Here is a 19,524-nt window from a genome sequence, read left to right on the forward strand (position 1 = left end):
TAGAAAAGACAATAACTTGCCAGCCGTGCGTTGCTAAATCAGTGAAATTCTAACTCTTCATCTTAAGAATGATCCGGAATCAACTCATATCCCCCCTCGGAGGGAAGACTATTCCCCGCAAGTATCATGGCCACCGCACAGAAAAGACTCACGCACCAGCTGACGGTGCAATAAATCCAGGACTCGCCCAGCCGCCAGCCGACAAAGAAGCGGTCCTCATTGTCATACAGGTACGCCTGCCGCCAAGGGGTCAACTACGGAGCGAACGAGAGTGGGAGATAGAAATAGACTTACGACAATCGACATACTCGCCGCCTGCACAAGCGCAGACAGGATAATCAGCAGACTCAGCACCTTCCACCCCGACTCGCGCAGCCGCTTCCCGCCCGACAGCACAATCAGATACGCAACCACGCTCATCCCCTCCAGCACCACAGCAAACGACATCAGGAACCCGACGGTCCGCCACATGGAGCAAAAGTACCGGTCTTCGCCATGGCAGTCTTCGCGCTGGGGGAAACTCTCGCAGACGTTGGTGAGGGAGGAGCACCGACGGTGGAGGCCGTAGGAGTAGTGGAACTAGCCAAGTCAGTCAATCAGTCCAGTCCAGCCCAGCCTGTCCTCAGCCCATAGGAAAAAACCATAGGAAAAAGGGGGGAAAAAAAAGAAAAAGAAAAAAAAAAGGATGCCTACCTTTTCGCTATGATAGCTGACCCATTTCGGGACGACGATGGATGAGATTGTCAGGCCGAATGCTGTGGTATGTTAGCCTCCACCAGTCGCCAGCGTAATGCATGAGGTTCAAAGTACCAGCAAGAAACAAAAGCAAGGTGCTGGCGTAGACGATGGTTTTTGTCAAAAACCCCGTGTAATTCCGGTCTGTTCCTCGAGGAACGAGATGGAAATCCATTTCTGGCGTATGCGGTCGAATTGACCCGACCAGGAGGAAAGTGTAGCAAGGGCAGCGAGTGGGTGATGACGCCACTGCTGCTATGGTCGGACGGGGAACGGTCAACGCTCACTGACCGGCAGCGAGGGTTGTCACTCAACCGGAGTATGGTACAGAGTGAGTAAGTCGATGCGACAGGAAGGACTGATGTTATTGATAAGAAGATGGACTTGAGCGTCGAAAGCTGGAGAACCCGCAAGCGGTTAGTTAAGTGGTGACCAAGACGATCAGGCAGGACGAGCTGAGTGAAATGGGGAATTCGGCTCTGATGTCGACAATTCAATCAGTGAGATGAGAGAATCAACTAGAAAACAAGTCTAATAGATAATGATGAAAAGACAGGACTTGGGTGCAGTCATTCAAATGATAGAAGAAGTTGGAAACAGAGGAAGTTGAGGCTTGGGGGAGGAGGATATCCTAAGGCAGCGTCATAGGTACACAGGACACACACAGAAGTACCACCACCATCCCACGCAGTCGCTTCCTCTGATTCGACCAAAATCACCGCAACATCGCCAGATATGTACTCGGTACTACCTATCTTACCTATCTTCCCCCCAAATTTAATTAGATAGATCCCTCTCATGCCTCTTCAATGGTCATGCACTCCGGCTGGTGAATTCCTCTGTCCGAATGACCCGTCGATCAACCGAGCCATTATCATCGCCATTCCCGTCCAATCATCTCTCCTTCTACCTGATCTAGACTCGAGGATACTCGAGGATAACCTTGCGGTCTGTCGCAGGATGACAGAATTACGGAGAACGGCCGACCTCAGACAGTTAACTTAACTTCGAAACAGGCTTATCTGGTCGGTCAAAGCGTCAGTCATTGCGGGGGTTGCATAGCGTAGCGCATGGCGGGAGGCCAGGAATACAGGTGCGCTATACTGAGGAAAGTCTGCCTGACAGAGATAGCAATGTCTTTCAATTGATCACATAATGTCGCCTGTTACTCCATGTAGGATAACAGTCAATGTCATAGCAGAGGTAGTATCAGCGGCCATCACCCAGCCCGCATATGCCTGCGGTATCTCCCCGGTCAACGGTCAGGTACAAGAAGAAAAATCATTACATGGCCAACATGTTGAACTCAGACAAAGAACAAAGAAAAAAAAAAGAAGCGTTATGGTAATTTACAGACGCAAAAGAAGCATCATTCGCCTTTCCACCATGCGGGCGTAGAATGGCATAATCAAGGAAACCATCACGACAGCGAGGGAGCTCTCCGGCTCAGGTCACCATGGCAGGGAACACATCCAGGAGAGGGACATCAGTGGAAGGACAAAGGGGGGGGGGGGGAAACGCCAACCCGGTCATTACAATCCGAAGCGCCGCGCACACAGGTTTTAATTTTCATTCACCTCGATTCCGCTGGATCATGGCACGGAAATCATCATTACTCTTCCTCAACTTCTCACCGCCAACTGGGTGAGCGCCGCTTTCTGTCGTCACATTCGTGGTCGTCATCGTCGTCGCGCTTTGGACGCCTTCTTCGGCTTTCGTGCTGGCCCCCTGCGAGGCTGTCGAAGACATCGTGACCCGCTTCACCCCCAGCCCACCTCTTCGGCCACCGCGCTGACCGGGTTGCACGGGACGCTTGATCGGTCCGGTCGGCTGGAGGAATGTGGCCTTGTCCTTTGACTTGGTTGCCTGACCGGGTCCCCCCTTCTTCTCCGCCGACTGCTTCAGCAGTTCCGAGACTGTGCCCACATGCAATCTTCGACCCGGCGCAATTTCCTGTCCCTCAAGTTCGAGCGAAGCCTTGCCGGCATGGTTGACATCCGCAAATTCGACAATAGCCCCTTGATGATCAGGGCGCAGGACGATTTTGATGAGCGGCCCATAAGGTTCAACCATGGCACGGATCCGCGCATCATTCACCGTGTCGGGAACGTTCATGAGCCCCAAGGTCCGCGCCGAGCGCTCCTTGGCTGTGCCTTCAGGCTCGACTGATGGCGCTTTGGTCCCATTTGCCTCGGTCGCAGGGGATTGGACGCGGTTCACGATTGTGGTTGCAGTTCGTTTGGCACCTTGGGGGGTCGAGATTCGTACCTGTAGCGGCCGCGAGCGGAATTCCTGTTCATGCATAGCAAGGGCGGTTTCTGCCTCCTCCTATGCGAGAGATCAGTCATAAAACTCAGTAGCCGGATGGCCACAAGACATACCTTAGTGGAGAAGACAATATAGCCAAACCCTTTACTGCCACCATCGACCTTTCTTGGAATCCGCACCGTCTCGATAGTGCCGTACTTTTGAAACACTTCCTTGAGATCATCCTCATTGGCTTTCCAGTCAATGTTGGAGATGTGAATCTCCCGCCCTTCGTAAACAGGTCCATGACGGTCCTCTCTACGCGTCGGATCGGAGATCTTGACTACCAGGCTGAGGTCGCTTCCAACCCGGGTGCCATTGAGCCTGGTCGCGTTATGGGCATCCCCAGAGGATTTGAACTGCACGTAACAGAATCGTCGATGGGTGTTGTACTTGAGAGATGGGAAGCGTATATCGACAATCTCGCCATACTAAGACTGGTGAGTTTCACATTAGATGGAGCTATTGGGCAGGTGCCTACCTCGCGGAACAGATTTTGGATATAACTTTCGTCAGCGGTCGATGGAAAGTTGGTTACGAACAATGTGGATCCGGAGCCAAGATGAACCTCAATAGCGTTATCGTCAAGCAACTTCTGATCACGCGTTTGAGCCACGAGAGCTTCCTCTCTTGTTTCGAACTCAATGATGGCGGTCTCAGAGTTTCCATCGTCGCCTGGCAGCATCTTCAAGCCTTTGATTGTCCCGCACTGTCCAAGTTAGATGAGGTAGTGAAGACAACAGGAAACCAGGGGAGAAAACTTACATGACGGAAGAACTGTCGGACACGGTGTTCCGTAATATGGTGAGGCAAATTCTTGACAACTACTGTGGCATTTTCGCGGTCGCGCCGGAGTGCCACAGACTCGGGTTGCGGCGCAGCCGGTGCTGGCGCTGGCGTTGGCTCCTCGGCACGGGCCTTTTTACTGCTGGGATAGCCGTTTACTCCAGTGTCATCCTGGCGCTTACGCTTCTCGGCTTGAGATGCATAATTGGCCGCCGCCTGCTGCTGTTGCTGCAACGCGGCCGCAGCTTCCTTTTCTCGCCGTGCGGTGATGGCCTTCATGGCTTTCCGGGTCTCCAGTATAGCCTGTTGGAGTTCATCCGAGTCCTCGTAGTCTTCACAGTGCGCGATGTAGACCTGCATGATCTTCTCCGGCCAATCTAGGTCTGTCCGCTTGATGGCCTGTTTCAACACGGCAGTTGCAAAGCTGGGGTTGGGAGTCCGCCGAGCCGCATCTGCCGTCCCTTCTCCCTGTACAAATTTGCTCCATGAGATCAGCTCCCAGTGATAGTAGGTGAGCCAGAATTCGTAACTATTGCCACGGCGACCGACCAGCCCCTTGAAGGTTTCGCGTGCACTGTCCCAACTGCCGCTTTCGCTCAGGTAGCGGATATAGATGCGTTCGAGGCGAAACAGCGGATCACCCTGGTATGAGCGACCGTACTTCTTCTCTCCGAGTTCCTGTACACTTTCGATGGCGGATCGGATGCCAACTTCGGCAACATCCAGGTCCTCATCGGTCGAATCTGACAGAAAGGCGCGCCGACGAAGGTAGCTGCACCAGGCGGTATGGACTTTCAGTACCTCCTCCATACCACCGGCGTCCAGCAAGCCAGTACTTGTGGCTTTGTGTTTGATGTCAGCGATCCGTTGGAAAGATTGGCCTTCCCGCTCGGAGCTTAGGAGGTACTGCGACCAAAGGGTACCAGAGCAGGGGCAATGCCTGGTGGCTCTTTCGAGCGTCGATATTGTGGTCGCTCCCGCGTTGCCGTGCGTATTCTGGTCAATGAGGAACATGACGTAGTCTTCCCAGAGGTTGGAGTCGGTCGGGAAACGCAGGACCGCACGCTGGTAGATAGCGTTCACAAGATCGAAATTCGACTGGCGTCTCCGCCGGTGTCGGCTCACTTCCCAGTCAATGTACTCCGAGTACGCCGCCCACTCCAGGCCAAACTCGCCCGCATCGACCGCGTTGCGCAACTTGATCTCCAGATGCTCCCGCGCGTTGTACTTCTCTTTGACTGGCGTCGCAAGTCGACCCGCCGTGTCGGCCATGATCTCCTCGTAGTTGGCGTTGTAGTAGGTCGACACGAATCCCGAAAAGGCCTGGAAGGTCTGGTCCCAGGTAGCATGTGGGGTCTGCAAGCGGACATCGAAGAAGGCCTTGACTTGGCTGGCACGTTCTTGCGATGGGCGACGAGAAAGGTCCTGGACTTGCAGGTCCAAAAATCGATCCCACACCAGATGGCTATCATGAATCCTCCATCGGGTTGCCTCGGCACCTCGCTGCCACACATCCAGAACTGATTGCCAGGTAAAGACCTCACGACCGACCAGCTTGTCCTCCTCGGACCATTGGTTCGAACCAGTATCCCCGTTTGCGGAGTTGTAGAGGTATAGTACCCATTCACCGTAGATGGTCCATAGCTTGGTACTACCGTACTCCTCCTCAATGGATCGCTGGCAGAGTTCCATTACCGCGATGCGTTCCTCCACCGATTGCGCCAGCATACTCTCGTCCTGAATCCACTCCGCCCAGAGATCCTCACCCATGGCGAACAGCTTGTCCATCTCCTCCCGGGCAGTGCGCATATCCCTAAGGAGATCGTATTTTCTTGGGTCGCCATGGATATCCGGGTTATTGGGCGGGTAGACATGGTTGACAAAGCCCTCGTGGAGCAGACGGATAAAATTCACGTGCGCCTCGTAGATATGCGGATTGTCTTGAATCTGAGCGAAGAGCTCCGTCGCCATCCTTTGAGCATCGGGCCGCAAAGAAGTGTCCGCATAGTTCCTCCGAGCAGCGCCTTCCCTCGGGCCCTCCGACATTGCGATGTCAAACGAAGTCCTGGGAGTAGGCGTATTATGAGAGATCGGGTTAACATGAGGGTACATGGTGGATGGCGATAGTTGGCTCTCATAGGACTCTGTGCCGCGCAGAATGGAGGTATTGGAACGCTGGGGCTGATGATGTTGCATTGACGCCAAATCTGCGAGGGTATCCATCCCAGGCGTGGATGCTTGTCGGGATGGAGGCAGATCAACAGATGGAGGCGTGCCATTTCCTCCTCCTATGTTCGGACCCACACTTGGACTACTCGTCGCCGGCGGAGAAGGGTCGTTTAAGTGCGAAGGGGCATATACGTAATGCGCAAGAGGAGATGAAGTCATGGTTGGCCGTGCAGGAGTTGTGCGACCTTTCCGTAGCGGCTTGTTCGATGGACGTGAGGTCGCGGCAGGAGCATTGTTGGCAGACATCGATCCGTTTCCAGGGGTGGAACGCCCAGATTGAGGATTCGAGTCTGGCGAAAGAAGTGAGTTGATATCCATAATGGATATATTTTCTACCAAAGGTTTTGATGATAGAGAACGAAGGGGAAGGTAAATGAGAATCGCCAGTTAACGCGCTGGCGCGGACGCAAACCCCCCAAGGAAAAAAGAAGGGAAGGAAGAAACGAATGGCTTCGAAAATTAGAGAACTGATGATAGCCTCATCAACGAGTCCATTCCTGCTTTGGCCAGAGCCTCGTTTGCGCCTCAGGAAGCAGGACTCTTGTCGTCCTTTCAAATGGTGCGGAAAAAGTTCCAAACCACGAACGAACTGCGCAAATGGAAAGATTAGGACCGAGGAATCTTCCCTCCGCGTGAGTAAATTTCCTCTTGTTCCGTTTCTTCTCTCTCTCTCTCTTTGTCTCCCCTGTCAGTAGTTGATTCTTGACTGGATACGTTGATGCTCGGGGGCAGAACTGACAAGGATTTCTGGGACGGAAAATGGGACGACTGGGGTGAGCGGGAAAGCCGAAGGGGAGAGAGGAGGGGGACCAAGCTATCCAGGTCGAGAGCTAAAAAGCGGGTAAGCGGCGGTCACGATGACGGGAAAATATGGGGAAAGAGAGACCTACAAACGGACGGGCGACCAGAAAGAGGTCGAGAAAAGAGCAGAGCAGCAAAAAGACAAAGAGACTGTCGCTTTCCACAGTTTTGAAGAAGAGACTCATGGGAGTAGAACAAAAAGAGCGCGCAGCATGGGATAGATACCTGAGGTACCAGTGTGTACATGCGACAAACAAGCGTAGTAGTGATCAGCCAAGCTAGCTCAGGAATGAACGCTTGAACAATCCTCAAGGCTTTAGCTAACAGCGTCGACCTGAAATTTGAACTCCGTAGAATTCCCGTACTACGAAGCAGGAGTTCTACTCTGATTCCTACGACAGATTCTCGACTCCTGTGGATCGAACGGACTGTGTAACCGATGGTTTTACAAGACACGATTTGTTACTCAGGGCATTTTGATCGATAGATACCACAGCTGCCTTGACGTAGTGATCAAGAATCTATAGATTGCTTTTACGAGGCTTAGGTGTAATGCTATGGATGACAAGCCTAGGTCCCTGCTGCTCGATGCCATTTCGATAAGGCCTAGCTGAAAGAGCTGGATCTGAAGCTGCTTTACAACACTGGAGTTTGAGCACCACCACGTGCCCATGATCAACAGCCACTGGCATTGCCCTGTGCGCCGAGGAGGACGTGCCCTTCCCTGTTTATGAAGTTATCGGCTCAAACTGTTAGTCAACAGTCGAGGATAGTGAGTGGATATGTCTGAGTTGGCCTGTGGCTCGAATCATCAATCATCCACATCCCATTTCAGGAGGTGCAAACAACCGGAAAATGGTTGAGCGAAACAGATGAAGCCATGACGACTCGAGTAGAGGTGTTCAATGGAACACTGGCACTCATGTACCTTCGTATTTCAGGCAAGCAATCACCGCATCATTTCGCAACTGGTCAAATTACCTCAAACACAGCCACGTATAATTAATACAAAATGGAGCAGACAATTGAAGGGCTGCCGCTTTAGCCGACAGCACCAGAACTTGCCGACACCAGTCCGATGATGAGGTCATGTTGCATGAAGAAGTATTCCGTAACTAATGGTAGGACTCTTACTAGCAAAGCGCTGAGAAATTTAGTAAGGGACTAGTCCACAGGTAGATTACTCCGGAGACTAGCTGCAAGCAAATTGCAGAAAAGTTGCCGAACTTGCAAGGAGTTAGAGCTTCGGGGCCGCTGTCTGAGAGCTAGACTCGTAAAAGATTGCTGGCGCCAGTCAAGCCTCCAAAGCAAAGCAAAACAAAAAGTGTGGCTTGATCCACTAGCCACCTTGTACGGTAGACCATGGGAACCCCCTCCGCAGCCAAGAAACGCGCATCATGTGCTCTCGACTTTCTGGTTGCAATTTTCCCTTCAGTCTCCGAATATCAGGCTCGCTCTGGGGGTTGTTAACGCTCGCTTGTCATGGCCACAATGGGTGCTGTATATCCCTACGGGCAACTGATCCGGTCAGGTAAGTCTTTACCCTTCCAATTGCTTTATCTGTCACCTGTAGTACTCTTTTATCCCTGACACATTTTGTGTAGCCCGGAGAGGTGTTACTTTCGTCCCTCGACGCACCCTGACATATTCCCTCCCTCGCCGTGCTCAGGATGACGGCAATAATGGGCCTAACGAGAAACCGGAGGAGCAATCCAAACCGTCTGCCTTGTCCTCCATCAAGAATTTCTTCTTCGGTGGCCGGTCCGAGACCGCAAAGCCGAAAATCACCCGCAGAGCAACCGCCCCTCCCAAGCGTGAAGGTTCATTGAGTGCAGACTCAATTTTCGCCGAAGATGAAGCAAGCCCGAAGCTTATTGCATCCGGTCGAACGCCAGCAGCACGCAAACAAGCTATCGAAGCGGCGGAAGGCCAGGAGGAAGCCAATCTGGAGGTGGAAAACCGAAACCGTATCACCATGGCGGCCGTGCTCGATCCTCGTCCGAAGGCGAGGATGCGCTGGGAGCGCAAGATGATTGTTCGGGAAGTACGTCGTCGGGGCCGTCTGACGAAGACCGAGCGGATCATGCGAACGGAGCGCGAGTCACTATCCAAGTCCCATTGGTTCAAGACGTCCGTGAAGAAGCTGGGACCTCTTGCACGTCAGATCGCAGGAAAGAATATCGACGAGGCTATGTTACAGATGCGCTTCAGTAAGAAGAAGGTCGCCAAAGACGTCCTTGAACACCTCGAGCACGCCAAGAACGTTGCCATTGTTCGGTCAGGTATGGGTCTGGGCAACGCCGCAGATCAGAAGCCGATCACCATTACTCTCAAAAATGGTGAACGGAAAACGATCACCAACCCTTCATCAATTTACATTGCCCAGGCTTGGGTCAACCGAGGTCCATACGGAGTCGACTACGACCATCGCGCTCGAGGCCAGATTAATCGGCTGCGGCCCCCTTACACTTCCCTGAGCGTCTTGCTCAAGGAAGAGCATACCCGGATCAGAGAGTGGCGGGACCGTGAGGCTGAGGCACTGCGCAAGCGGAAAGCCCAACTCTGGACCCAGCTTCCGGACCGGAAGATCACCGCGCAGAACCAGTACTATAGCTGGTGATCGACTCGTTCGCTTCGTTGTTTTATGGCCATGACCAGGCGATTTGATGGGTTCCATGTTATCCGGCGTTGTTCGTTTCTATTTTCCTAGATTTCTGAAAGCACTCTCCGTCGAGCGGATGTTTCAGCGCTTCTCCCCGCATATCTATCTCCTCTTGGTGATGCGAGGTCATTCTTGCCAACACCGTTTGTGGTCTAAAGCAGTGAGCCGATCGTGGGCTCACCTTGTACAATACTGAAATATACATTTCTGGACGCATTAGGTTTTTCCCTATAGTTCCTAAGTCGGGTACCTTTAGAATGTGACGTCTTCTATTTCACCGGAACATCGACATGTATATGCGTCCTTTTTCATCCGGTCCAATCGAATCATTGTCGACCGCCTACTCTAGACAATTACTTATTTCCCAATTTTCTCACAATCTCGTTCTGAATGGGACGAACAAATGAACATATAACTGACCTGGTCCAGTGTAGCGGGTGATTGATTGCCCCACACGCACCAACGGCCAATGAAGCGCACGGGCACTTGGATATGGCCCTCCAGAGGTCGCCCACCGAGGCAGGGCAACGAGCTACGATATCAATATCAACCTCCACATGAGAGTGAAGGCCCGCATTCGAACCATCCGAAGGCGCTTGGCTTCCCACAGTTCTTTCACATAACTTTCATCGTGTACGTGCTCACCCCTCGACGCTTTCCCCCTACTAACACCATCCAGACCATTCCTGCTTGTAGTCACTGTCATTGTAGCTGGCTTGGTGATGATGGCTGAATCAATTACATCCGAGTCGCATCTAAAACTGAACAGTGTGACCGGGTATTTCATGCAAGATGAGCCAACGACTGATCCGGACACTTTCGACTATGTGAGCTGCTGTTGAAACATTGCCATCACCTACAGACATAGCTGATGCTGACCAGGTCGCATCAAACTTTGGTCTAATACCTCGAAGCTATGACTCGGACGCCGGGTTTGATCCAGACGGCCGAAGAACCCAATGGGAGCGCTTTGAGTACCAGATCAACAAGCTCAATGAAGAGAGTGGCCCCGATACAAGCTACAGACTGCTCTTCCTGGGCAGACATGGAGAGGGATACCACAATGTTGCCGAGCGCCGCTATGGAAGGGAAGCATGGGATGTAAGTATTTCCGCTAATGCCCTCTACCCGAGACTCCTTATATGGGCGCAATTGACTGTTACAGTGCTATTGGTCCCTTCTCGACGGCGACGATAACGGGACATGGGTGGACGCCCGTCTCACTCCTGTGGGCATAGCCCAGGCGGAAACCGCGCACCGGGCTTGGGAGACGCAGATCGAGAGCAAGATTCCATCCCCTCAGTCGTACTACGTGAGTCCGTTGAACCGATGCCTGGCTACCGCCAATATCACGTTCCGCGGCCTGAAGATGCCGCATACGGAGCCCTTCCGCCCGGTCGTTAAAGAGGTAAGTCAACGGTATCACCTTCATCAACTATGAAAACTTACATCAGCAGCTCCTCCGAGAAACGATCGGCCTTCACACCTGCGACAGTCGATCGTCGAAAGCAGCCATACAGGCCGAGTACCCCGAGTATATCATTGAAGATGGCTTCGCAGAGGAAGACCCCCTGTATGATCCAAAGCTACGGGAGTCCGACACCGCGCGTGACGCTCGCCTTCGCGACTTACTCCAGAACATCTTCACTCACGACAAAAACACTTTTATCTCTTTAACGGCACATTCAGGCGCCATTACAAGTATCTTGCAAGTCACGGGGCACCGGAAATTTGCGCTCGCTACGGGTGCTGTCATTCCGGTTCTGGTCAAGGTAGAGCGAGTGGCTGGGCCATTGCCGAAAATGCATATTGATCCTCCTACGACGGCGCCGGTTTGTAAGAATTGATCTCAAGTGGCCGTGAGAGGGTTCATGGTGATTTTGGCATAGGCATAGTGGCCTGTGCATGTGCATCGTCTATTATATATACCCAGGTGAAATGATGCCAGCTAACATGATCTATCGAAGGAAGTCTTTACGAAGGACAGTTCTCCTGCTACCTCCTGAGCTCTGACAACCTCGAACGCCATAGTGGACGGGCTGCAAGGACGAAAATAATGCCCAGTTGTTCTCCCGTATTGTGATTGGATCAGCGTCTTATCCTTTATGACGATAGTGAACGTTGCTCGGATATGCTCATCGAGACGGCTTCGGTACTCACTTTCGTCAAGCATTTGCTTGGACAAACCAGAATTCTGGAGACCAGCCATTGCTCTGCTCCTTGAAGGCCATCTTGATCAGGTTTCTGGGCAGGAGTCAAGCAAGTGGCTACAGCGACCTCATTATGGGCATGCAATAACGGTTGCGATATAGCGACCAGCAGGCGCAAAGTAATATCTTAGCAAACGCAAGGAGAACATAAATGACGCTTACTGTACAACCAAGCAGTTCTGCCTTCAGTGATCATGCCACGGAGCTTTTGGAGGACTCTAGAGAATGTCGTAGACTAAACATGAAACTTCAGTATGACTAGCGGAGGCTGTTAATAAAGGTGTCTAAGAGTTACTTGAGCACACAATTCCAGCCCAGAAAGGAAATATATCTGGGCCTGATGAGGGGATGGAGAACACTAAGAGTGAGGCTAGCTCAGAAGATTTCCGTGGGAGCATTCGACACATATAAAGATATTGATTCATATTCCGTCTTTCTATATGGTGTCAACGTGCCATGACCATCATTGATGCATTCGGGCATCTCCGACTGATACTGATAAGCCCACTACTTAAGCATCATTTTTCCCCGCATTCTTCCCTCAACTCATCCCACTTCTTCCACTTTCTCCCATATCACACTCAATCATTCTTTACATCTAAAGCATGGAAGGCCTCACTCCCTCACAACTCGCCTTCTTCCGTGAGAACGGCTACCTCGTCATTCCCGGCTTTCTCTCCCCAGAGGACATCACCTCCCTCCTGACCGAGACCAACAAATTCCTCGACGACTTCCCACTAGAATCCCACCCACTCACCAAATTCACCACTGGCGATGACGAAACCGACGAAAACAACACCCACGTCGGCGACGACTACTTCCTGACCTCCGGCGACAAAATCCGCTTCTTCTTTGAACCGGAAGCCTTCTCCTCCACCCCCGACCCCGCAACAGGCAAGCCCACCCTCCTCAAGCCCAAACAGCAAGCAATCAACAAGATCGGACATGCATTGCACTCACTCTCCTCTCCCTTCGAGAAAGTCTCCCTGAGCGCGCGCAATGCCGCTATCGCCAAGTCGCTGGGCTTCGTGGACCCGCGCGTGCTGCAGAGTATGGTGATCTGCAAGCAGCCCGGGATCGGGGGCGCGGTGCCGCCGCACCGGGACTCGGAGTTTCTGTATACGAGGCCGCCGTCAGCGGTGGGATGGTGGTTTGCGCTGCAGGATGCGGGCCCGGGGAATGCGACGCTGGGGATGTGGAAAGGTTCGCATCGGCAGGGGATCAAGCGGCGGTTCGTGAGGAAGGTCGGGGAGAATGGGAAGGTTCTTGGGACGGAGTTTGTGGAGAATGATGGGCCTAAGATGCCGAGGGGTGCGGAGGGTGACGGTCAGGATCCGGACCAGGGACCGGATGTTAAGGATGAGAATTTCGAGATTCTGGATATCAAGGCCGGGTCGCTAGTGCTGATTCATGGGAACGTGCTGCATATGAGCGAGAAAAATACCAGCCCGCGCAGCCGGTTTGCATATACATTCCATGTCATTGAGGGTGCGGACGGATGGGATTATGATGAGAGGAACTGGCTGCAGCCTCCGGAGGGCGGAGAGTTCTCCAAGCTGTATCGGTAGGAGACCAGCAGCATTGTATATATCTTTCTACTGGTTTGAGGTGACCTCTTAGACATCTGAAACGCCAGTCTGCATAGGCTTCCAGATTGTGTCCAATATCATGTAGCATAGAAGCCCGTCATTCTGGGTTGTCTCTGCGTCACAATCACCGTCTAGCTGTTGACCCTCTTGCAATGTTTCCTGCAGCTACGGCAGCAGGCTTGCACTTTCACTGACCCATACCTAGTCCTTGGGACTAGGAGGAATATGCCAACGTAGTCAACTGTACGAGATGTAGCGTATGAGTTTGCCTCATAATACAAAAAAGTAGACTTGGGTTATAAGCTCAGTCAGTGTGCCCGAGTGGTTAAGGGGAGTGATTAGAAATCACTTGGCTTCGGCCGCATAGGTTCGAGTCCTATCGCTGACGTTTTTTTGTATTTTCTATGTTCATGATTTACTTTTTTTTCTCGCCAATCTACTAGGGCCACCAGGCCTATCGTCAGTCATTGGTCGCAGTACGAGGCAGTTTGTCTGATTTGCTTGTTATAAAGATAGCGATGTGCTAGTACAAGACTATTCAAGGCCAGTAGGTAGTGACCATGCCTCGCTCCCAACGTTCCAACATGACCTGATATTAGCTTAAATACCGACTCTCTTTGTTTCTACTTATTCGGATGACTGTAATGAACTGGCGCCATTTGATCATGGTTAGCTATTTTGTAGATAGATGCAGCCTGTGGGATGGCATCTCTCCTCCAGTACCCCATAGTCCCTTATCTTATCAGATCCCTCCCAAAGCGGTGCATTTCGGTCTACAGTATATCCGCCGCACCCCTGACAGCTGTCACCCACCTATTATCTACCCATCATCAGCTCAATCTCAACAAAGAAACCTAGGTGAAAATGGATCCCGACGCAAGCGTACCAGTCGATGAGCCATCCGTCTTCAACTACGTCCTCTCCTTCCTCCTCGTCGGCATAGCATGGGGCTTCACGACGCCATTCATCCGCCGCGCGGCAGCGGACTTCAACGCTCGGCAGGAAGCACTCCAGAAACCACAGTCCCAGATGGTGCCACAGACACAATCGGCACAGTCGACAGAAGAGCAGGAGCTACAGGATCAAAACCAGGGCGTAGCCTGCAGTACAAAGAATGGACATGGTCACGAAAGCGAAGAGGACCAGGACTCGGAATCGGGAGAGGAGGATCAACCTCTGACGGGGCGATCAACAGCAGCAAGCACAGCAGCAGCGGAGGGTAGCTCTCGTGTCCCAGCGTGGATGAAACCAAAGTCCACATCCTCGTGGCTCAAGACCAAAATCGTGACTGTCTTCTGGACGGTTTTTAATCTCCTCCGCACGCCGGCGTATTCCGTCCCGCTTGTTATCAATCTGACGGGGAGTATTTGGTTCTTTTTGTTGGTTGGGAAGCATGGTATGTCCTCGCTCTCTCACACACTACATACACTACCTCACCTAACTCAACCTTTATTTTTTTTTATTGTTGACCATGCTGATATCTCATAGAGTTGTCATTAACCGTCCCATTGGCGAATTCGAGTGCATTCCTCTTCACGGTCCTCGGGGAGTGGTATGTTGAGCGTAAGGTCATTGAGAAAGAGACGTGGTTGGGAATGGCGCTTGTCCTCGGCGGTATTGGGATCTGTGTGCATTCAAAGAATCAGAATTAGTTGTTATGTTGCATTCAAATAGGTTGCAGTAAAATAAACCCTTCGAGGGTAATCGCAGAAGAACGGTGGGCCAAAAATGAAAAGTGATTGCATCATCCGTGAATCGAACACGGGCCTCGTCGATGGCAACGACGAATTCTACCACTAGACCAATGATGCTTCTTATTAAAAGATCTTTATTCTTTTGGCTATAAGTTCCATGATGCATAGGGCTCCAGAGACTACCAAGGACGACGGCAGTCCTATGCTCCTGCTGAATGAATGTAAACCTCGATCATCAAATCAGACTGCATCCAAGAGTGAAGCAAGGCTAGAAATGAGGATAGAATCTGAGAAACCAATGCTTATCTTCAACAGCACGGGCAACAATCTCCATGGGTATCCCAGCCTTAAGGATCGAGCAGAGAGAGACGAAAGGACAGAATTTGTGAAAAGAGACAGTATAATTCATTATCTAGATATTTATATCTCAAGTACAATATAGCATAATGATGTCACATCCCATACTTAAGGCAATCCCACACATTGTATGATGCCCTGTATGCCCCTCCCAAACAAATGGTATCTACACAATACATCGCAATCATCTTTTAACAAAACAGAATCAAACAAAACATCAAGAGCATCGTTGGCCGCTCCGTATCATAAAACATTTCTTCATCATTCAGAGTACCATACTGAGCCCGCAGTGGTATCGTGGCCAAACGTCAGTATAGAGCGGGGTGCGTACAATCACATGGGAAGGAAAAGACTAGAGAAATAACATCAAACGCCTCGGAACTGTGCGAAGCATTAGCGTGTGAAAGCAGTATGGAAAAGTCGAATATCCTTGAACATACCATGCGAACGACCAGGAACCACATTGCTCCAATGAATTTAAATATCGAGAGACCAGCCACACTCCAGAGCACGACAGCCATGTAGATTGTGGCCCTGTCATCATCCGTCGCATTTTTGTCGCTGTTGAATCGGTCCAGACCAGCTGCGCTCAGGACAACAGCGCCCAGTGCAAAGTTGCAAAACACCCAAGCGAGCACGACCGCGCTTCGGAACCCTTTGTAATAGTCGGCCTGACGTTCCTCTTCCGAAATGACTTTGGTCTCCTTGGGTGGTTTCTGTGCGAATTTGGCCAGTTCTGCCTCATACTGCGCGTTAAGATCTCCATCGTCCTGTGGGATATCAACGTCAACCTTCCCGCCGGGTTTCATGTTGGCTGAAGGCAATTTCTCGGCCTTGTCGTCTCCCTTGGTACCCCATGTGATGTCGTGGGTGTTGCAGAAGGCGTAGATATTGAGCACGTTGATGTACGTTGGCGTAAGCAGCATGTATTGGATAAACTGGTACAGGTTAGCTTCGCATATAGCCAATGTTCGGAGGAGACTTACGGAGGTGAACATGTGCCAGGGGTCGAGGAAGATAAGTGAAGCCAAAAGCCACATAACATAAGTCGACCCCAAGGAGACAAAGATCGAGAAGAATTGGCTGTTGCTGAACAATTGTCCAACGCTAAACGAGTTATCGGCGACTTCCTTCTGAATAGATTTGACAGTCACAAAGATTGCTGCAAAGGTCAGGTAGATCATGATGCCAATCCAGAAGTAGACCATGGTCATGTAGAACTTGTTTGAACCGCCAGGGCGGTTGCCGAGGGACAGAACGAAGCAGGTCACCAGGGTGGCAAGATAGAGCCACTCGAAGACCACACCAAGGACTTTACCCGTAGTCCCCAGAAGTTCGGCGTCACCAAGGTAGGTGGTGAGAATGTGAAAGACCAAGAAGAAGTTGCCCTGCGATTCACATTAGCATTTGTCCATTCCGGCGAGGAGAAGACAGCACATACAATATTGAACCACGCAAAGATCATGTTGATAGTCTGGTAGATGAACTCAACCAACAACATGAACTTGCGCATGAAGCTGTGGTCGCTCCGCCAGATCTGGTAGAAATGGGCGATCGCATAAACGGCAGCAAAGAAACTTCCGTTCAGCCATCTGCGCCGCTGTAGAATGAATTCCGCCATTCGGTCAGGCACATCGGTCTCTCCAGTTGATGACTTTACATATTGCAGGAGCCAACGGCAATTGCGTTTGGTCACAATCTCGAAACACAGAATTCGATCCTCGGCCAGGTACATGTTGGCTGTGAAGATACCCGCATTGGCGCCATGCATCTTTTCACCCAGGAAGTAGCGCTCCAGTGGACCTTGGCCGTTCTTGTCGTTCTGTAACGCGACGTATCTGTACGCAGAAAAAGCACCAGGCAAGACGGAAATGAAACCAAAAGCTGATTCCAGCGGCTTATCTAGGATGTTGCTGAGCTTGTATTCGAAGTTTTGCCCGGCCACTAACGGGTTGAGCAATTTCTTGCCATGCGACAGCATGACTTTGATCTCACCACAAGCTCCTCCGCACATGGGCTCGACGTCGAATGCCTTCCATAGCTGATAGATGGAGTCCCGTCCAGGCTTCGTTCCAGCGTCCAGAAGCACACAGATATTGGGGTCCAATACACGGCCAAAGGCCTGGAAGAACCAACGATGGGAGTTGATCTTCTTCTGGTTCTTTTCCTTCAAGCAGAAGATCATCTGGACTGGGCAGGCCGATCGCCCTTTTATGTGTACCTGAGTTCCTTTGAGCTCGAGACCAACCTGCGTAGTATACTCGTAGATATGCGCCGTCACGTCCTTGCCGTTCACCTGCTGCTTCGCGATACCATCCTGGTACACTCCGAGACCGGCTAGGACAGCCCGTGTCCGAGGGTTGATCTTGGCACGACCATCGCTGATGACGCAAACGACAATCTTTTTCCATGCGTCCTTGCCCCAGGTTTTACTCTGCGTCCGATTGCACATGTACTCGATGTTCTTGAACACACCGATTAATGTTCGAGCGAAAAGAAAGTCGTCCTCGTTGTACATGGTAATGACGATGAAAAGCTCGGTGTGACGAGGCTTCGCGAACAGTTTCTGGCGCAATGTAAACCGCTCCTCGTAAAAATCAGCGGGATCGCAGGTTGCCGCCGAGTAGCGCATGTGAGTGAACTCGTCACGACCAGGAGGCTCCGCATGAGGAACTTGACTGAGCAGCTTCGGCGCAATGGGACAGTCCAGGACCAGGTTACCGTGGAAGAGTTGTACTTCCTTGACCGTCTTCCAGCGTCGTATTGGCGCTGGACTCGGAGTGGGCACAGCCGCAGGGTCGTCATGGTACTCTTCACTGTACGGGTCTGGGCCGAACGGGTTCTCAGGTTGTAAAATGGGCACTTGGTCATCTTGGTAAGGCTGATGTTGCTCGTGGTACTGCCCTAGATCATAATCATCTTGCGGCGTGACTGTTGGCTCGTATGGCTGGGTATAGTATGCGTCGTGATGAGCTTCCGGGTTCACAGCATAATCGTAGGCGGGATATTGCTCGTGATGACGTTGCTCGTATGCTTCATTATGACCGTAGGAGTTGGGGATTCGTTCTACCGAGTACTATTATCTCGAGTCAATCTCTGAAGTCACGGGCACTTTGAGTGCAATGGTGTTTCTCACAGTTGGCTGCTCTGCTAGACGGTCGCTGGAAGGCATCTGCAGATGGTCATGTACGTATGGATTATCTGACAGCTGGTAAGTGTTCAAAGGCCGACCTGGCGACGGCGTTCGATCGGCCAAATGCTGAGGGTTCATGGTGGGAGAGCGATCGCCATCCTCCCCGTAGTGGTCTACAGAGATCGAATGTCAGTTGGGAATGCTCACGAATTTGAGCGTGTGATAAACAGTGTCAAAAGAAAGTATGAAATGGTAGGCAGAAACAATTGCAGAATGACCGCCGAATAGCTTGCGCAAGTGCCAATGGGAGCTAGTCTCGTCAAAGTCGCTTTATCGGGGGGTATGTTTCAGAAAGACAGAGGATGCGGAGCTGCGACGGATCCCGCAGCCCTGCAATAACAACAGCGTAACAAGGACCAAAACAAGCTATAGACTAACCTAAGCGATTATAGGACATTGTGAGAGTAGAGATCTTCGGATATTGATCGTTTGAATGAGCTACCCCTTTGTATTCCCCACGAGGAGTGATTGGGAATGCGCCAAGAACGTTGGTGGAATGAGGTCAAGCGTCCAGTCACTTGATAATTTGTCGCGGCTGGACGGAGAATTTGGTGTCTTCCAAGACAAACAGCAGGGAAGGGAATGAAGAGATCGAGGATTCTGAGCGAATAAAGGAGCTTTTTCATCTGCCAACTGCTGCCTGTTGGGCGCGACGCCACTAGTGGTGGCTGTAAAGGTGATGGGGAACTGGGGAGGACAAGAAGGAGAAGCAAAAGGTGTTGGCTGAGAACGGAGTAGAAAAAAGGCTTTGCTTGGCAGGCTTGTGGATGATCACTTCTTGGATTTTAGAATTCGGGGAAATAATACTTTGATGACGAGAAACAGAAAAGGTACACTGTTTACTATACATCCAATTAGTCTACGGAGTACGCCCCGCAAAGTGACGCAGCTATCTGATATGCTTATCCTCCGTCTACAGAGTACTTATAGTGGAAGGCTTCTATAAGTCCCTGCTTAGCGA

At 51.5% G+C, this 19,524-nt stretch overlaps 7 protein-coding genes and 2 non-coding genes across 9 annotated transcripts; 5 read left to right on the forward strand and 4 right to left on the reverse strand.

Annotated features, from left to right (window-relative positions):
* Window positions 1-62: 62 nt before the first annotated feature.
* On the reverse strand, window positions 63-910 carry AFUA_2G01810 (uncharacterized protein; the record flags this gene model as incomplete). The annotated part of the gene is made up of 4 exons (XM_744223.2): window positions 63-236; window positions 295-579; window positions 694-755; window positions 811-910. 4 exons carry the CDS (start codon window positions 908-910, stop codon window positions 63-65), a joined length of 621 nt encoding a protein of 206 aa, XP_749316.2.
* A 1,394-nt stretch (window positions 911-2,304) lies between these two features.
* Window positions 2,305-6,375, reverse strand: AFUA_2G01820 (U6 snRNP complex subunit PRP24; the record flags this gene model as incomplete). The annotated part of the gene is made up of 4 exons (XM_744224.1): window positions 2,305-3,063; window positions 3,117-3,473; window positions 3,524-3,751; window positions 3,808-6,375. 4 exons carry the CDS (start codon window positions 6,373-6,375, stop codon window positions 2,305-2,307), a joined length of 3,912 nt encoding a protein of 1,303 aa, XP_749317.1.
* Window positions 6,376-7,838: 1,463 nt separating this feature from the next.
* On the forward strand, window positions 7,839-9,923 carry AFUA_2G01830 (mitochondrial 54S ribosomal protein uL22m). Its single transcript, XM_744225.2, has 2 exons — window positions 7,839-8,389; window positions 8,463-9,923. The coding sequence occupies exons 1-2, from the start codon at window positions 8,341-8,343 to the stop codon at window positions 9,476-9,478; spliced, it is 1,065 nt and encodes a 354-aa protein (XP_749318.1). The 5' UTR covers window positions 7,839-8,340; the 3' UTR covers window positions 9,479-9,923.
* Window positions 9,924-10,001: 78 nt separating this feature from the next.
* AFUA_2G01840 (histidine phosphatase family protein) lies at window positions 10,002-11,973 on the forward strand. Its single transcript, XM_744226.2, has 5 exons — window positions 10,002-10,153; window positions 10,200-10,347; window positions 10,403-10,621; window positions 10,686-10,928; window positions 10,978-11,973. Exons 2-5 carry the CDS (start codon window positions 10,243-10,245, stop codon window positions 11,365-11,367), a joined length of 957 nt encoding a protein of 318 aa, XP_749319.1. The 5' UTR covers window positions 10,002-10,153; window positions 10,200-10,242; the 3' UTR covers window positions 11,368-11,973.
* A 152-nt stretch (window positions 11,974-12,125) lies between these two features.
* AFUA_2G01850 (phytanoyl-CoA dioxygenase family protein) lies at window positions 12,126-13,493 on the forward strand. The gene has a single exon (XM_744227.2). It carries the CDS (start codon window positions 12,336-12,338, stop codon window positions 13,296-13,298), a length of 963 nt encoding a protein of 320 aa, XP_749320.1. The 5' UTR covers window positions 12,126-12,335; the 3' UTR covers window positions 13,299-13,493.
* Window positions 13,494-13,626: 133 nt separating this feature from the next.
* On the forward strand, window positions 13,627-13,707 carry tS(AGA)1. The gene has a single exon. It is a non-coding gene (tRNA).
* Window positions 13,708-13,835: 128 nt separating this feature from the next.
* Window positions 13,836-15,113, forward strand: AFUA_2G01860 (uncharacterized protein). The gene is made up of 2 exons (XM_744228.2): window positions 13,836-14,715; window positions 14,808-15,113. The coding sequence occupies exons 1-2, from the start codon at window positions 14,184-14,186 to the stop codon at window positions 14,969-14,971; spliced, it is 696 nt and encodes a 231-aa protein (XP_749321.1). The 5' UTR covers window positions 13,836-14,183; the 3' UTR covers window positions 14,972-15,113.
* tG(GCC)3 lies at window positions 15,060-15,130 on the reverse strand. The gene has a single exon. It is a non-coding gene (tRNA).
* Window positions 15,131-15,377: 247 nt separating this feature from the next.
* chsA (uncharacterized protein) lies at window positions 15,378-19,386 on the reverse strand. The gene is made up of 6 exons (XM_077804040.1): window positions 18,942-19,386; window positions 18,507-18,676; window positions 16,812-18,446; window positions 16,357-16,758; window positions 15,811-16,308; window positions 15,378-15,751 (listed from the first exon to the last, which is right to left on the reverse strand). Exons 1-6 carry the CDS (start codon window positions 18,958-18,960, stop codon window positions 15,737-15,739), a joined length of 2,739 nt encoding a protein of 912 aa, XP_077660206.1. The 5' UTR covers window positions 18,961-19,386; the 3' UTR covers window positions 15,378-15,736.
* Between the last annotated feature and the right edge of the window lie 138 nt (window positions 19,387-19,524).

This window comes from Aspergillus fumigatus, chromosome 2 (assembly GCF_000002655.1).
Source record: "Aspergillus fumigatus Af293 chromosome 2, whole genome shotgun sequence".
NCBI lineage: Eukaryota > Fungi > Ascomycota > Eurotiomycetes > Eurotiales > Aspergillaceae > Aspergillus > Aspergillus fumigatus.

Bases quoted from the DNA above. Each gene is read 5' to 3' on its own strand.
- AFUA_2G01830 (XM_744225.2), top strand. From the start codon at position 8,341: ATGGCCACAATGGGTGCTGTATATCCCTACGGGCAACTGATCCGGTCA. The intron at 8,390-8,462 runs GTAAGTCTTTAC...CATTTTGTGTAG, and splicing joins CGGGCAACTGATCCGGTCAG to CCCGGAGAGGTGTTACTTTC.
- AFUA_2G01840 (XM_744226.2), top strand. From the start codon at position 10,243: ATGATGGCTGAATCAATTACATCCGAGTCGCATCTAAAACTGAACAGT. The intron at 10,622-10,685 runs GTAAGTATTTCC...TGACTGTTACAG, and splicing joins ATGGAAGGGAAGCATGGGAT to TGCTATTGGTCCCTTCTCGA. The intron at 10,929-10,977 runs GTAAGTCAACGG...TTACATCAGCAG, and splicing joins TCCGCCCGGTCGTTAAAGAG to CTCCTCCGAGAAACGATCGG.
- AFUA_2G01850 (XM_744227.2), top strand. From the start codon at position 12,336: ATGGAAGGCCTCACTCCCTCACAACTCGCCTTCTTCCGTGAGAACGGC.
- AFUA_2G01860 (XM_744228.2), top strand. From the start codon at position 14,184: ATGGATCCCGACGCAAGCGTACCAGTCGATGAGCCATCCGTCTTCAAC. The intron at 14,716-14,807 runs GTATGTCCTCGC...GATATCTCATAG, and splicing joins TTTGTTGGTTGGGAAGCATG to AGTTGTCATTAACCGTCCCA.
- chsA (XM_077804040.1), bottom strand. The intron at 18,447-18,506 runs GTGAGAAACACC...TCGAGATAATAG, and splicing joins GTCTAGCAGAGCAGCCAACT to TACTCGGTAGAACGAATCCC. The intron at 16,759-16,811 runs GTATGTGCTGTC...TGTGAATCGCAG, and splicing joins TCTTTGCGTGGTTCAATATT to GGCAACTTCTTCTTGGTCTT.